The sequence below is a fragment of the Octopus sinensis genome, linkage group LG2 (assembly GCF_006345805.1).
Source record: "Octopus sinensis linkage group LG2, ASM634580v1, whole genome shotgun sequence".
Classification (NCBI taxonomy): Eukaryota; Metazoa; Mollusca; class Cephalopoda; order Octopoda; family Octopodidae; genus Octopus; species Octopus sinensis.
Window position 1 is genome coordinate 74,374,978 of NC_042998.1, and position 18,356 is coordinate 74,393,333.

An 18,356-nucleotide genomic window follows, 5' to 3' on the forward strand; every position below is an offset into this window, starting at 1 on the left:
GAATTATTGAGATGGCTCAATACAGTCTCTTGTACATGGGCCTAGCAAAAGTAATGGGATAGACCAGTTGCAGCCTGTTATGCATAAGCCTGGTGGGGAATGATGAGGACTAACATGTTCTCTTATGAATCATCTGTATTTGTTTATATACGGTTATTCATTGAAGCAGATTTCCTACGTATTTCACATGCACATATGATGGCCTTCCTTTAGCTTCCATCTCTCAAGTCCATTTAGAGCTTTGGCCGATCTGGGGTTACATCGTCTACGGTATCATGAGGTGAGGCTGAAGCTGAGACCATGTGGTTGGAAATGAACTTCTTAAGCCATACCTGTGTCTTGCATATGTATATATTGTGTGTTTGTGTATATAAATGTATGTACAGTAAGACACTTGTAAGAGAAATGTCTAGAGCAGTGACTCTCTGTTTATCTGGCTTTCAGTGATCTAACAAAAGTGTTTGACACTGTGGATAGAAATGTGAACCTCTTTTCCTTTACTGCATTTGGACTTAGGATAAGTCTGAAGAAAATTTAGGTGGTATTTATAGCTGTTTTGAGGTGAACCATTTGTTGAACTAAATATTTAAAATTTGCAAAAAGTATACTTGACACAGTCACATTTACCAGCGAGATATTCTTAAAAGTTACCAAATAATAAAGAAAATCTTTTTTCAGAAAAGCGGACTCACCTTTTGGAATGAAGCATTTATGTTGTGACTGCTTTCATTGATGCTTGTTATAAGATAATGTGTATAAGGGAAGTTGTTGATATATCAGTCATCATTTAATGCTCCTATTCTATGTTGACATGGGTTTGCCAGGATCTAGCGAGCTGCAGGGCTACATTGAAATCTAGTGTCTGCTTTGGCATGGTTTCCTTATATATATATATATATATATAATCATCATATATATATATATATGAGTGTGTGTATATACATGTATATATATGTGTGTGTATATATATATATGAGGAAATGACCAGCGACCGAGACCTTTGGAAATATGCTGTGCGTGAAAAGACCAGGCAGGACAAGTGAGTCCAGCCCACTTATGCATGCCTTTCCTCCCTTGGACACACAAAGACCTGTTGAGGCAAGCGAAGTCGATATCGAACCTCATCCGACGACAGGCACCTATGCCAACCCACCTTTGCTTGCGAAGACCTGTTGGGGCAAGTGAAATCAGAATCCTATGACTGGCACCCGGCAGATGCCAGGACCCCTGGACTGGAGATACGTAAAAAGCACTATCCGAATCGTGGCCGATGCCAGCGCCGCCTCGACTGGCTTCTGTGTTGGTGGCACGTAAAAAGCACCATCCGAATCGTGGCCGAAGCCAACCTCGCCTGGCACCAGTGCAGGTGGCACGTAAAAAGCACCCACTACACTCACAGAGTGGTTGGCATTAGGAAGGGCATCCAGCTGTAGAAACATTGCCAGATAAGACCGGAGCCTGGTGCAGCCTTCTGGCTTCCCAGATCCCCGGTCGAACCGTCCAACCCATGCTAGCATGGAGAACGGACGTTAAACGATGATGATGTGTGTATATATATATATATATATATATATATATGGTGCCCCAGCATGGCCACAGCTCATTAGCTGAAACTGGAAAAATCAAATATATATATATATATGTGTGTGTGTTAATAGGCTGATATATATATATTGGTTGATTTCTCCAGTCATGTTTTACATTATATGGAGTTAATATAAGAGATATTGGATGATTGCTCCTATCAAGCTTCATTGCATGCACACATTTAGTGAGAGAGAGAAGGACTCGTAGTGGGAGAAGAGGAGGAGCAAATGATAGTTGGTTGCTGCCGAAAAAGTTTTTTTAATATTGTAATGAATATTTTCTGTAGATGCTTTTTGTTTTTTTTTGTTTTTAGACAAGCTGGTCGTTAGCATTGCAAGTTTTTTGTGTTAATCATTGGAGTATTCACCAACTTGAGAATTTCTAGCAAACTGTTCAAAATACAGTTATATTAATGCCCTTTTACCACCATGGGTAATATCAGGGAATATGGCAGACATGCAGTGGTTATCAAATTACGTTACATTTTAATATGGGTAACATTTTAATATGCCATATTTACTTGTGTATAAATGAGAAATTTAATAATATAAATATCTATTATAATTTGGGTTAAAGTGGAGCCCAGTATTATACTGGGGTCTAATAAGAAAATAAAACACAACAAACCTATGTAAATGAAGACACTGTATGTGTGTTTCTGTAGATGTAAAGACCTGCATCAATTATCTACTTAATACTATCAATCATTAATTGATCCGTTCGCTTTATATCATGAATGGCTTTTCTGTCAGCCAGTTGTATTAGCTGATGTCATTGTTTATCAAACCTCAGTTTCTCTTCTCAGTGGATGAAAGAAGAATTTTAATTTATTTGAATTTTTTTTTTAATGTTTTCTCTCTTTAAACAACTGCTAAGTGAAATCTGTTTTTGCTATTGTTCTTAATGTAAAATTTACTTAGAAAACTTCCTTTCTGTTAAGTATGTTTAATTGCAGTTTGTCAAACTTCAACTGTGTCATGTCTAGTTATTTCTGCATTCAAATTTGGTATCATCAGCCTGACTGAATTTCAATAAAGCTATCAAACCTGCTATTGTCTTTACTTTTTTTGTTATTTAGGAAGCTAGTAGTTGTGGTGCACCTCATTAGAATCACTAACAATATTTCTTTGAAATACAACTCCTTATTGTGACTTCTTGAATATCCTGTCTTTACCACCATTTTCATTTGATTACTTCATGAATTAGCAGCTGACTTTCTCTTTCCATACACAACTAGGCAATGTTAACATTTCTCTTTGCAGTACATATGAATTTCTATTAGTAATTACTTATGCAACAGGAGAAATTGATAGTGAAGTTTACTGGTATTATTGAAGGAAAGGTTCTGTTGAATGCTTGTTCAACTTGAAAGTTGTAGGTGGGGCTTAACCCTTTCGTTACCAACCCGGCTGAAACCGGCTCTAGCTCTGAGTAAAAATGTCTTCTTTTCATAAGTTTTGAATTAAAATCTTCCACCAAACCTTAGTCACAATTTATGTTCCTATCACTAGCTTAATGATAACTAAATTATTTTGCTAAATTATTTGTTATATTTAAAGTAATTGAAAGAAACGCAGATCATCTTAAAATAAATACAGTAACAAAAGGGTTAATGCTCAATAAAAGGAATACTATGAATTGATGCTGGAGTAATATTTAAGATAGTGATAAATCTGAAATTCAAGTACTGAACCTCTTGTAAATTGATCTGTCAATACATCTACAATGATTCTGTATTACAAATATATCATACCAGCCTGAAAAGAAAAGGACCAATATCCTGAAACCACAAAACAATCTATATAAATACTTGGAACCTAACACAAATGGAGCATTTCAATTTTCAGAAATGTAGACAATGAATGAACCACATTCATTATATTTTTCTTATCAGTTACACTATTTAAATAAAATACTGTTTTCAATTAAATTTTAAAATATTTGTTAATTTAGACTTATCCCTATAGCTATATTTAAAATGGTCTTAGAAACATACTTGTTTCAGAACTTTTATAACTAAAGTAGGTAAAGGTAGAATGAGTGAAATAAAATTTACATAACACCATAAATTATTAGCCATTACATTTATGACAAAATACACTAATCTTATCAAGTGTATCCACTCCTTTTCCTTTGAATTAAAATAAATAAAAATCAGTGGGTTTTAGGTCATGAGGATGGATGATTAATTGGGTCTAGTTTCATAAATTTTGCAAGAGAGATAAAATTTACTAATCTATTTTCTGGAAATCATGACTTCCATCTCTGCTGTGCAAACAGTGTCTACATCAGTGGTTCTCAATCAGGGTCCATATGGCCATTAGGGATCCATATGAGATTTTGTTAAAATTCATGTGCAATATAATGGTTACACTTCTACAATACACAGAATATTTTTAACAGTTTTTTTATTAATGTTATTCCTAATAATAATATAAAAATATAATAGGTTTTTCTTTAAATGTTGAATAGCCATTAGGGTCCATCTTAGTAAAATAGGATCACAGGGGGTCCACAGGCAAACCATGGTTGAAAACCATTGGTTTACATCAACAGCTGAGTGAAAGTTCACCATGTGTCTTTGTTTTATTTGCAGCATTTGAAAACCATTCTATTAAATTTGGATCTTATAATTCTATATAATTTTTTTCTAAATTGCAGAAATAAGATAAAAATAACATCCTAATTCTAAGAATACTAAATGAACTCCCATAACAATATTGAATGGTTTTTAGGAATTTTAAATATGCGGTGTTCTATGTTAAGGCAGTAAAAATGCTCCTTAAATTGTCCCCCCCCCCGTGATGTAGGGGAGGGGGATAATAAAGTTATTTCCTATCTTCTAGTTACTGCTAAATGTTGTTGATTTTGTTATTCTTTTTCTAATATGTATCTGTGTGGAGCTTTTATGAATAGGGTCGTTGAATGTATTTCTGTCCAAACCTCATTGAACGTTGCTTTCTAAAGTTTTTACTGTCAATTTAGTTATAGCCTATGTTTTAAAGATATGTGTGTCACATTCCAGTTGAGACCACTTCGCTTTCATTTGTGATATATTACATTCAGGAGTAGTTTAGTCTTTATATTTATCCAGATTAATACTTAGGGAAGTCATTGGTAATTGTATGTAATCCTGATTCACTTAGCAATGTCATGTAAAATGGCTGTGGAAGATTGTTTTCTCAAAGTAACCATGGTATACTATCTTATTTTTGATTTGGGTGTGGAGTCAGAGTAAATATCCTGAGCCTAGAGAGTGTTGATTAACAGGATGAGGAATAATAAACTGATTGGTCTACTTTGAGAGGGAGAGGTAGTTGATATCTTTTTTTGTAAACCTAGAAGAATGAAAGACAATGTTGACCTCAGTGGCATAATAATAATTTATTCTAATTTATCATTCCGTGCATATTTCCTTGATAAGATAAAGAATTCACATCTTTCAAACAAAAATGCAGACTAGTTGATACAGCTTATTTTTACGTGGTGTTTTTAATCAGAAATAGTATAACTAGGAAAAAAGGTACTGCACTTTCATGTGCAGCCTTATGCCAAGCAGTTTGTTTGCAGTAGAATGTTGAATATTTGTAATTATCGTGATGACTTGCAGAGTATTTAGTTTGCATGAGTTGCTGATTTTTATCAGTTCAGTTGTTTTCTGTGTGTTCACTGCTTATAAAAATCATCTGCCAGAACTTTGCCTTTCAAACCAATATGAACTAACATTCACATTTTGTTGAAGTTGTATTATCATGATTTTGTAATATAGCTTTCTTCGAGTTGTAATATGTAATTAGTTAATGGAACAATTAGTCAATATTACATCATAGTAAATTTAATGTTGTGCTCTCATTGTATGTCAATTGATTTGAAATCTATTTCATCTTATCTAAGTGTCCCAAAATAACTTCCATTATTAGATTATTCTTATTTAATGTAAAAGATGAATTAAAAGAACAGATCTGACATTTTACCTTACTGCTATTTGCACAATGTCGAATATAGCTATGTTCACATCTTGTAGAGAAAAAAATGTGAATAACAATTCATTAGATGGCAAGAAATATTGGTTACATGATCTAACATGTACTGGTACAACTGACCTAAAGTACTTGAAACCTTGCTTGGAGAATGGCAGTGATTAAGGGGGGAAAAAAAACACCACAATTTTCCTGCGAGATTGTAGTCAGTGGTGTTAAGTTGAAGTTTAGTCACTACTACTTGCCAACAGAACATTTATTCAATTTATTGTGCTGGAATCGCTTTCAGCATCCTGTTCTTAAGTGGTACCTGTTTACAGTTATGTTGGCTATGCCCTAACTATAGGCATTGCTCAGTGCTGCTGCTAGTAGATAAACCACAAGCAGCTCAGTTTGTATTGAGTTTGACTGTTACACTACCCAATAAGTTCTCCTAATAGACTTTTTCAATACATTTACAAGCATATTATATTTAGAAAAAAAAATTCATTTTAGTAATTAATAAAAAAAGTCTTATGAATAATTAAATTTAAAATATTTAAATAAATATAATCAATATTATTATTGAAAGAATCTGTTCTGTTTTGAACTTTCCCTTTCTAATTATAACATTCCTTAGTTTTTTTTTTTGCAGAAAAAATATTGACGGTTTTAGAATTTTCTATTATGGATTCCTTTTGCATGACAAATCTCTTTGATAGTTTAGATTCATTACAATAAATTAATATTTTGCCAGGAGCCTAAAAATGAAATATACCAGTTGGTTTTAGCTCACATTTTAGCTTCTAGTGAAAAATCGTTATATTGCAAATCAAAGCTGTTCTTTTTACTCAGTACTCTGCTTACAAGATTTTCTTTAGGCTTAGAATAATACTTCAGAAAAGTTTTGTTTTTTACTCCTAATCTTTCAACCATTGGAAATGTAGAACTTCACCTTGAAAGATAGTGTGTGTATTGATAATTTATCTCAAGAATGGTATCATTTTAGCATTCTTAGGTATTCTGCAAGAGAAGATACCATTTAATCTCAGTATGGAGAACGGAATGACATTGCTACAATATTTTCTGTGACATTCACTGCAAATTGTTTTGTTTTTATACACTATAAATAAAAATGCTTAACTCTAGTATGAAGTTCATAAAAAAAAAACCACCTATAAATATAAATCATGCGACAAACTTTGAGCACAATCTTAAATAACACAACAACTGTTTTTTCTGATAATCAAAATGAATGTGTTTTTAATGTTCTTAACCCATGTTTTTATTTTGTGTATGTCTCAGAAACATGAATTCCCAGCCACAAAAGGAACCTGATCCAGATGCTATTAAAATGTTTGTTGGACAAATACCTCGTTCTATGGATGAAAATGAACTCAGAAAAATGTTTGAGGAATTTGGTCCAGTATTTCAGTTAAATGTCTTACGGGATAAAATGACTGGACAGAGTAAAGGTAGGTTGAAAATCTCAATATATCTTTTTAGCTTCAAGTTATCGATTATCTTAATCTTTAAATTATAGGATTTGTTATGTGAAGAAATTTATATTGATCTGTTTTCTTTGAGAAAATTTTTTCCTCATTATTTTGATAAATATTTAAATAAAGTAGCTGATTTGCTGGTTGAAGTACTGATAATATTAGAGGTTGATCATTGCAATATGGAAAATATACTGATCACATAACAAGTAAACCATGTGAACAATATTGATTCAGCATCTTAGCACTGCACTTCTACAGGAAATTCTACTAAGTCACTTCAATTAAAGTTTACCTTTAATAACTTGCATTGTATCTTGTATCTAGGCTTAACCCTTTAGCATTCAGATTATTCTGTCAAATGTTAAGCTTATGTATTCACACCATGTAAAATTAATCTTGCATCATTTCATGGCTTTGAGATTTCAATGATGTGATTGTTTATTTTTAAAATGACACAATAAGGTGGCTATGAATGACCATATCTGACTGGTTTGAATATAAAATAGGTAGAATATTTTGGCCGGATATGGCCGGTTTAAATACTAAAGGGTTAAAAAACAATTCACATATATGTTTAAGATATACATTCTTATATATATTTTACAGTGCTTTGACTAAGGACTTTTTAGAATGTATTGAATAGTTTAGGTAATTTTGTGTTTGCTTCATCACTTTCCATTTTTTAAAGTCATTTGTTTTTGCATCATGATCAGGTTGGGAATTTTTTTTTTTTCTTGAACAGTTTCAAAATATTTTCAGGTACCCTGCCTTGCAAACCTAAAACTCTCATGGAGGTGGTTTTCTTTGTTCCCAAATTAACATGAGGGTAAACAAGGATGTTGATGGTGGTGGTGATAATAATAATAATTTAAAATTTTGCCGTAAGGGCAGCCATTTTGGAGGAGGGGATGTGTCAATTACATTGACCCAAGTGTTGAGCTGGTACTTAATTTATTGACCCCGACAGGATGAAAGGCAAAGTCGACAATTTGAACTCAGAACGTAGTGGCAGATCAAATGCTGCTAAGCATTTCGCTCAGTGTGCTAACATTTCTGCCAGCTTGCCACCATAATAATAATAATGATGAAAATATAAGGTTAACAGTTTTGAGGGAGGAGGGTAGTCTATTAAACTGACTCCAGTACTTTCTGGGACTTCATTTTGTTGGCTCTTAAAGGATGAAAGGTGAAGTTGACTTTGTTGGAATTTGAATCAAGCATGTAAAATAGTTGTAAAACTGATTACTGCAAGGCATTTTATCTGATTCTCTAATAGTTCCACCTCTCCAGTTCTCAGCTTTTCATTCCAAAGTTAATTTGCAGACAAAAGATTTGTAGGCTGCTGCATCAGTTCATTTTGCCTAACAGCATTCTTTGATCTCACCTGTGGCTGTCACACTCCCAGAACTAGGAATCAGACTTTATCACAGGTTATTATTAATTAATCTCCTTTGTACATGCCGTACGTGATTATTGGTAGATAAACCATTTTAAAATTGCACTTCATGCAGCTGGTTTTTGTCTAATTGTTTACCTATTCTGTTCATCTTGATCTTTGTAAATAGCTTGTTTATAGTTCTTAATTATTACCTTACATAAGGTAATAATTATTGCACTGTACCAACTGTAGGTGTTTCTGTTTTGTTACAAGTAAGCAATGAAGAATTAGACAAAATGATTTGATATAGCTTCTGGTATTTTTTAAGATAAGATATCAAATGTCCTGTTGTCTTGGAATATTATCTCTCTTCAGTTATTTGTATTCTATTTTAAGTGCAAAATGCCCTTTATACCCAATATATCATCCCAGCAATTATGGTAGAAACATGGAAATTGACAAATAAGCTAACATGTAAGCTTAGAACAGTTCATCAAACTTACAAACACCTTATTTATGGAATAATTGTAAAAGAGTATGGAATGATGAAATTTATCTAAATGTAACATTGAAGTTCAAAAAGTTGTTGAAATGGAGTAGGTCTTGACATTTTTTGATTAGCTGTGGATGAGAAAACTAACAGACAAGATTTCAAGAACCTGTAAAAGAAACAGAGTGACAACAAACAAAATAGAGAGAGTGAGATGAATTTATATACTCGACAAAAATTAGATATTAGACACCCAAAGATGTAAAGAGGACAGCCGTTATCCAGCTTTAGAGTGCATTAGTTTACTGGATAATATGTAACTAATTATCATCCTGTAATCTAATATGGCTAAGATTGTATAGTTTGATATTGCAAAATGAAAGTATCTGAAACCTGGCACAGACTATTTCTCTTGTTTTTTGAGGATTTCATCTCTGTATCCACTCCAATTATTAAAGACATTAAAAGAATGTTCTCTTATTGAACAAAAGTAGTTAGTCAACATAACTCTGTAAGCGGCATAGGGTAAGTTCCCTAATTTCTTATAGTTAGTCCATATTACTCCATAAGGAACATAAGGGGCCAGTTTCCCCACAGAACAGAGATACACTCTTAAAAGTCATATGAATTATAAGTTTTAATAAAAACCAGTATTCTTCTCTTGCTTCACCCATGGAAAAGTCAGTTAATGATACTGCATTGTTTTCAAAAAAATCCATATGTATTTTAAATATGTATAGCTTATGGTTATCCAGAAGTCTTTTAGAGTTAGTTGTTATATCCATATACCACCAGCCTTTCCAGAAAAATAGCTATGTTGATGTGATGTGACTCGAGAAACTATTCATCAATAAAGTGTTTCTCTGTAAATGCAATGTATCTTTATTTTTACATTTAAATTTGAATGTTTTTATGCATGTGTGTATTTGTGTGTGGGTGTGTGTGTTTCTCTCTTGAAAAACTTGTAATATAAATGTAATTTGTATTGAATATTTGTAATTATTGGAGATTTTACCATGGAAGCTTTGCAGTCAGAATTCTTAGATAAATATCCAAGAAAGTTATGTCTCAAACATTCAGGTGTTATGGAGGCAAAACCTGGTAGCAATAAATGGTAATTAAGAGCTTTCTTACAAAAAAAAATTCAGCCTGAAGAAAAAGAGACCCAAACATTAAAAAAAAAAATCATTTTCAAATATTAGCATGAGTTCATTTTTTTCACTTAGTACACAGTAACTGTAACAAGACTGAGTTCTTATCCATTACATGTGACTTTCTGTAGTCTTTGTTTCTGTCTATTACATGTGACAAGTCTCTGAGTTCTTATCTGTTGCATGTGACAAGTCTTTGAGTTCTTACCTGTTACATGTGACATTCTATAAGTCTTTTGTTTCTGTCTATTACATGTAACTTATCTGTTACTTGTGATTTTTCTATAGTCTATATCTTATTCCTGTCTATTACATGCAACTTTCTGTAGCCTGTTATTCCTGTTTGTTACATGTGACTTTCTATGAAGCCTATGTTATTCCCATCTGTTATAGTTAACTTTCTTCAGTCCTCTTCCTGTTTGTTACTTTCTTCTATGTAGTCTACGTTCTTGTCTGTTATATGAGACTTTCTATTCTCTGTTTGTTCTTGTGTGTTACATGTAACTTTCTAATTTTATCCTTTCATTGCTGTTTGTTTGAATCAGCAGAAATGAGATTTTCAGCATTTCATTGTACCTTATAGTTAGTTATTAGGAAGCATATCTTACTTTAATTCTTTGTTCCTTTTGCCAAACCTAGCTGGTTGAAAATTCAGCATAATGTGTAAAATATTTGCTGAAGGTAAAAAAAGAAGCTCTGCAAATGTATTTAACATAAGAAAAGGGAAAATGTTGAATAGAAGAATGCTGTCAACCAGACTATAATTACCATGCCATCTGTGGTTTCATGTTGCCCCAGAGGCTCCCCTCTCCCCATTTGTGTCTTGTAGTTTCTAGTTTTCCTTGACTTGAAAATCTTTTCTGATTACATCTGACATTATTTTACTTTGCTGTCTCCATCCTACCATACTCTGTCTGCTTTGTTTTATATATGACTGAACTTCAAAAATTTCAATAAGAAATTGGGAAATAATTTCATTGACAGATTTTCTTTTAGAAAAATATGTCCATATTTTGAAATGGGAGCTGTGTATAAAGTTCCAGTTAACTTATTAAAAATATTTATATTATTACTTGAAAAATGACAATTTATTCCAGTGTCAATTTCATCTTTGAATTTATTTCAATATATTTTTTAATTCTTTTCATAGCTTTTGTACATTTCTAAATGAATAAAACAACCTAAGAAATAAGCAGCTACTTCAATGTTACAAAATTTTAAGTATATTTTGTTCTCGAGAACTTGTATTTTCAATGGTGAATTTCTTGTAACAGATCTGTATCTTTGGCATCTGAAATCATTTAAAGATTATTGAAATGCAACAAATAAAAAAATCTACAGATATTGTGGTCACTTGTCTGAAAAATATGTAACTATTGGTCAGCTGTGTTGGTCAAGTAAAAATCATTGTGCACATTTCTAAACAACATTTGTGTGTGTTTGTGTTTGTTTGTCAGTGAGAAAAAGAAAGAAACTTTGTCTTTTCTGCTTTCTATAACATGTACATGTTCCATTAAAGTGACTTTGTGTTTTCATGACCTATCATTGTATATTCTATGTAAATTATTGACCATCCTCAATCCATTCTGATGAACAACTGTCATTTGCAATATGAGCTTCCAATCTTAAGAACTAACTCATGTTTTGTAGCTTTGTTTGACTTAAGTAGGTCCAATGTTTATCCCCATGGCTGCATATGGAGGCCTTTCATAAAGGTATAAAGCACGATAAATGAGGGTATAAAGCATGATAAATCAAGAGAAATGTTTCCACCTAAGCATCATGATAAAATATTTTGCTCCAACTTCTGTCAAGCTCAATTTATTCAAAATTAAGTCTGCAGCATTTGCACATTTCCAAAAGCTTTTAAGCTTAGCAACATTGAAACCAAGCCACAAATTTGGTTTCAAGTTTTTGTTGGTGCAGTTTTTTTTTCTTTTTGTTAACTTCATGGATCAAAGAAAGACTAAAATCCTTAGAAAAAAAATTCTTTACTTTATTAGCTCTGTCAACATCATTTATTACTATGAAAATTCTGTTTGACAAGGAATATCATTTTCTCAATATGTAATAGCTACAAAATTAGCACTTATGTTAACTGGTATGAATGTCATTTTGAGCCAGTTGTTGAATGTAAAAATGTCACCATCCTCTGGGATTTTCCACTCAACACCAACAGAAAGATCCAGGCTAAGGAACCAGACAGTTAAGACAGAGAAGAAAATACTTGTAGACTAATAGATGTAAGTGTTCCCACTGATAAAAATATATCTGTAAAGGAATTTGAAACACTTAGTAAATAGACAGACCTAGAAACTGAAATACAAACGATGTGACATTTTAAAGTAAAAACTGTTCCTGTTGTAGGTTTGTTAGGTATGATAAAAAGGGGATGTCAGAAACATCTAGACAACATTTCAGGAGAGCCATTTCTCAAAGAAATCCAACAGAATGTGCTGAGAAGCACGACCCACATCCTTAAAAAAAAAAACCAAGCAATTTAAATGTTTGTGTTATATGGAGGTATTCTACTGTTACCCTTGCCACTTCCCCTCTCCAAGCTTTCAATTATATGGTAACATCTCTTAACCTTCATTTGCCTTTAAGACACGAGATGTGTCTCAGCAAGTGATTGCAGTAAACTTGCTGATTGCAAGTAAATAAAAGTGATGACGGTGATGTTGATTAAAAGTCAAATACTCATCATCACTTTATGTCCTGTTTCTATGTTGGGATGGGTTATTGTGGTTTCAGTTAATTCTGTCTGCTTGTTTGCCAACCACTTTATAGAGGTTGCATTTTATATATTAGAATACCAGCAATAATAGATTTGCCATGTTCTCACTGCTCTGTATTGTCTGTTCAGGACAAGTTGGGTGGAAAGGGAGAAAAAAGAGGGAATGAAGAATAGATTGAGGTGATTGAATAGAAGAGAAGGGTGAAATGGGAGTAACAGTGTTAGATGTGGAGATGGCAACAAAGGCAAGGTATAATGGTATTGTAATAGCATAGGGGGTAAGGGAATGGAGAGAGACTAAAGATGTTGGCAAGGTAAGGAAGAGTAAGTGATGGATAGTTGTAGAATGGTCATTGGTATGAATGTGACCTGGGAAGAAGGCATAGAGCTTCTCTATATTAGAGGAGGCGGGTTAATGATAATGTTCTGTATAATTTAAATTTTGTTTCATAACATGGGGGATAATTGAAAAGTGGTGTTGTGAAATTAGTAGTTGCAGTACAATGTTATTTCCACATGAAAAGCATTCACTTAAAATGCCCCCTAGGTTAAAAGGGAAAAAAAAAACAAAAACAAAAAACCTCAAGAAAAATAAAACCTTGCTAGTAGATCCAATCGTAAACTGCCCTAACTTCATGTTCATATTGCCTTTTTTTTTTCAAAGCTTTCTGTGTTTATTAAAAAAAGATATAAAAAAAAGCCTTCAATTATCACTGTAGCTTACAACTTGTTCTAATTGAGTTTTATTGAATTGTACTGTTCTTGTCATACTGTTTGGACTCGTAAGTAATTCTGTTTTATTGTTTTTTTGTTTGTCTTGTAGGATGTTGTTTTGTTACTTTTTACACAAGGAAATCTGCCCTAGATGCACAAAATGCTCTTCACAATATTAAAACATTACCACAAGTAAGTAAATGAATTTGTTTTCCAAGACATGCCCTAATTTCACTGATGGAGCAGCTGTTTTACACGTCTTTGCAAAGTTATTAACATGCGCGTTATCTTGCAAATCCTTTTAATCTCACAAATTGTGTGATCATTTAGGATGACATTGATGCTGCTATTTGTCAATTTAAAATAACAGGGTTGATATGATCTTTTCCTCAGCAAATCAACTTTATATGTCTGAAGAGCTATGTATTATAGGCATTTTATACACATACTTGTGTTTCAAAGTAAACCACTATACTTACTCTAATTAGTATAATTAGTATTTTGTTCTTTGTATTGTCTTGAAAAATCTGTTTTATTGTGAAAGTCCAGTTTTGTAAAGCCCATCACATTGTAAAATAGATGTAAAAAAAAAACATCATGCATGCGTGTGTGTGTGTGTATATATATATATATATATATATATATATATATATATATGTATATATATATATATATGTATATATATATATATATATATATATATATATGTATATATAATATATATAATGAAGTAGTGTATTCTGTGATGGTCTCTTTGTGTTCCTCGTAATGCCCTTGTTGGTTGGACATTCTCTATTATGTATTGTTATTGTTAATATATCTTGCCATTTTAAAATCCACCTTTTGTGCTTTTATCTTTACTTCATTGTGATCACCATAATCTCCTATTGTCTTCAGGTCAGTAGGCTATTGAAATGTTTTGAATTAAAGGCTTTTTAGTCCAAATGTAATCAAAAGGTGTGTGTGTATATATATTTGTGCATATGCACACATGCATATATCTGAATGCATTACAAAATATGGGGCTAGCACCCAGAACTTGAATTTCTATAGTTATAACTTGCTCTGGGGAAAGCAAGCACACTTTTTCATTCTCTCTCTCTTTCACGCACACACTCTTTCCATTAAATGAAACTAGTCCCTGTATTTCATCTGTTTATCGACAATCATAGTACATGTAAGTTTGAACTTATTGATGTCTGAACTATGTATATTTTTTATATTTTATTTAAATGTATCACAAATGTGCTTATTTTTCATTTGTTCTCTATTTAATGTCTTCAATTCGTTGAGTATTATTTGCATTATTTGTAGTAACACAGCATATTTTGTTGTATCTGTTGGTTTTCTTGGAAACCTCACTGATGTCAAAAGTATGTCTTAATTCAAACCTTCAATGCTTAATTAACCAACATGTCAACAGAACTCCAGTTAGAACCTGGGTTTGCATTCACGGTTGTAATGTGCAGCAGAAACATTTTCAGTTGGTTTGCTACTTATTTCCAGAAGATAAGTGAGGTAACATAAATCCAGAAACAAGAAAATATAAGTGACAGGTTTTAGCTGATCATTCTTTGCAATGTGAACATTTAAAGATGCATAAATCCTACAGTGGCAATTGACTTTCTGTTTATTGCCCTGAATGTTTTTGCTTTATTCATTGTTTAATAATATATGGTATCAATAGTCAATTGTTATATCAACTCAGTAGGAAGATCACCATTTATCTTGAACAATGCAAATGCATTTGTTTGACCTTAAGATTGCATATTGTTTTCTCTTATTTGTGAGTGTTCACCTGTTAATATGCTTCAACAGGATTAACTATTGCGCATAAGAATGTATACTTCTGTTTCATTTCAAAAATACGAAGTGATAGTTTTATAAATGAAGATTGGCAATCGTGTAGTATTTGAAGTTACTACATCTTAGACCCCATGAAAAACTACATGTAAAAATGGGATTAAATACAGTTGGATCCCTTGACTACAGAGAGTCTGTATTCTAGACAATTGCTTTATTATTTAGATCTTAGATAGGTTTGGCCACACCACCTAGGAATTACAATATTTTCGAGAAAATGTCAACAGTATAGTGTATATGTCCTTGAATCAAAGAAAATTTGCAGTCATAGGATATATTAATTTGTTACTGAGAACACTATTCTCACATTGTGTATATGTTAATAAACAGGGTAACTTATTGCCATTGGAATGTATTCAACAATCTTTTTTTCTTTATGGTAACCAACTAAATTACTTAGATAAGGAGCAACAAAATTGTTCAAGTGTTCCATTTAACATGCTTAACTATAAACCTGCCTTGTACAAACCAATGTAATCTCAGTTTGTTCTAACGTTGTGCCGTTTATGACCACTACCAAGACTACCTGAACTCTGGAATATTAGTATTCTGATTTAGCTGAAGATATTTCTTTTTTGTTGCCATTTTTTTAAAAAATAAAAACAATCACTGAATTGTATTTTGGTTAAAATAGTTATTACAGTTCAAACTGATGAATCCAAGAATTATTTTGTTGCTGCAGTATTTGTTAATTCCTGTGGCACTGATTTTCTTAGAAAATCAGTGCCACAGAGATAAGAGAATTGAATTATGGTCCAAAATAACCAAATGCATGGCATTTCTTTTTCAGTAACTGAAATTTCTAGTCCCCCCCCCCCCCAATATCAGCTAAATAGAAATGTTCAAAACTTGTTTAAAATTAACAAAACATATAAAAATATTTTATCTGTCATTCAGTACATGGCGTTTTATTGTCCCAGGAATTTTCTTGACAATTTCTCTTTGTCTTTTTGTCAAATAATGTCAATTCTTTGTGTGAAAAAAAACCTTGTCTGTGATGCATGTTTGTTGCCTTAGGAATTGTTGTGGTTCTAATACATAAATTATTAAAGATATACAGAGTTGTATTGCTTCTGTTTAGGAATTTATTAATTTGGTTAATTAAATGTAGTGTGGATCAGTCATTGTAAACACATCCAATCATCGATCAGATAATTTTAATAACTGTATTTATGTACATTCCAAATAAGGCTGTCAGCACTGGATGATAGATCATTCTGTGAATATCTTGGAATGATTATTGATTATTATTGATCCTATGGACAAGGAAGAAATACTTGTTCAATTTCAAGGAATTGATGCATGCAGGCACACACACATGCACGCATTAAACTGCATTGCTGTACTAAAGATAGAAATTTTGAATGCAAAATAAATGTTCACAGCTTAAATTATTCAAATATTTATATTTGAAATAGAAACTACTATCCATACAACATAACTTAATTGGTACCACAATCACTGTGTAGTTGAACATATTGAGATGACTTGTAAAATTTTCTTTCTCTCGTAAACATATATATATTTAAAAGGTTTATGCTTTAACATTTATTCTCAGGTAGACTTTCAGTGTTTGAAATACATTTCTTTGATAAAAGTATTTATTTCTTTGCTCCATTTTTACCAATATTACTTGCTGTGAAATTAAATAAATTATCAATGGAAAATGTTTTTCGAAGAGATCAAAAATATATGATTTATGGTGTATTGAAGTTGGCTTATTTCTTTCAGTTATTGAACAAAGAGTAGGTGACAGCCTCAGATATTTCGAAGTATAAATTCCTCATTGTTGTTAGCGTCTTTATACATATCCTTAGCTGACTGGTTATATATATCATCAACATCATTTAACAACTTTATATATTATCATTACCATCATTGAATGTATGTTTTCCATGCTTGCATGGTTTGACAGTAGCTGGTAAGGCCAGGGGCTGCACCAGGTGTGTTGGCTGTTTTGGCATTATTTCTGTGGTTGGATGCCCTTTCCAATGCCAGCCTCTTTACAGAGTGTACCAGGTGCTTTTCTTGTGGCACCAACACCATTGCTTTTTATGTAGCGCTTGTATTTTTTGCATGACACCAGCACCAACAGGGTCACAAAGTAACTTGCAAAACCCCTCACCTGGGAGGAGGGAGAAGTGAGGTGGGGGTGTGACTTTGTGCCAGTTGATGAGAGATTAGAGGGACTGGGGTACTGTCCTGCTGTTGAGTAGATACATAAATACTCCAGTTAAATAAGAGAGTTCGTTAGTAAGATAAAGGAAGCAATAGTGAGGGAGATGGTGGTGAAGAGGTGTCAGGACATGCCCTTGAGGGACACTGGGAATTGGTTGGGCAAGCAGGGTAGAGATGATTGACTAAAATATAGGCAAGGCTCAGGGGTGGGGTTATGGTAGGTATTTGAGGGCTCTGAAGGTGATAGTAGATAAGCAAGGGAGAGAGAAGACATAGAAAGGAGGTGATTAGTAGAGACCGGGTGGGGAAAGGTAATGGGAAATGGAAGTGGTTCGGGTGGGGAAGGAGGTAAATGAAAGGTGGTGGGTGTTAGGGGATGAAAGGCAGTGTGGGAAATGGTTAACAGGGTGGGGGCAAAGAGAATGCAAGCGAGCATGGAGCAGATCCCCTTGCAGAACAGCATTAACCAAGGTGGTTTGGACATCAATTCTGCTGTGGTAGATGGGTAATCTTGAATACAGCAAGGCACCAAATCTCTTAATCTTTTGATATTTCCTATGTTGTATGGCCCAGTGTCTTGAGACTGACCTTCAATATTTCGTCCCATGTCTTCCTGGGTTTCCCTCTTACACATCTTCCATCTACTTTAAGTGATCAGCACTTTATGCAGCTGCCCACACTCATCTGCATCACGTGACCAAACCAGCACAGTCATTCTCTAGAACACTGCTTCTAATTCTTCTTATGCATAACTTTTCTCTCAATGCACTAGTGCTCTGTCGCTCATTGCACATTCA

At 33.0% G+C, this 18,356-nt stretch overlaps 1 protein-coding gene across 24 annotated transcripts in view; it reads left to right on the top strand.

Annotated features, from left to right (window-relative positions):
* LOC115222778 (CUGBP Elav-like family member 1-A) overlaps positions 1 to 18,356 on the top strand; it is a 166,351-nt gene that overhangs the window by 65,224 nt on the left and 82,771 nt on the right. For all 24 annotated transcript variants that reach the window (XM_029793191.2, XM_029793204.2, XM_036514249.1 and 21 more), the window contains 2 exons: positions 6,852 to 7,021; positions 13,628 to 13,710. In XM_029793191.2, the coding sequence (XP_029649051.1) occupies positions 6,852 to 7,021; positions 13,628 to 13,710 (253 nt within the window). The remainder of the gene's footprint in view (positions 1 to 6,851; positions 7,022 to 13,627; positions 13,711 to 18,356) is intronic.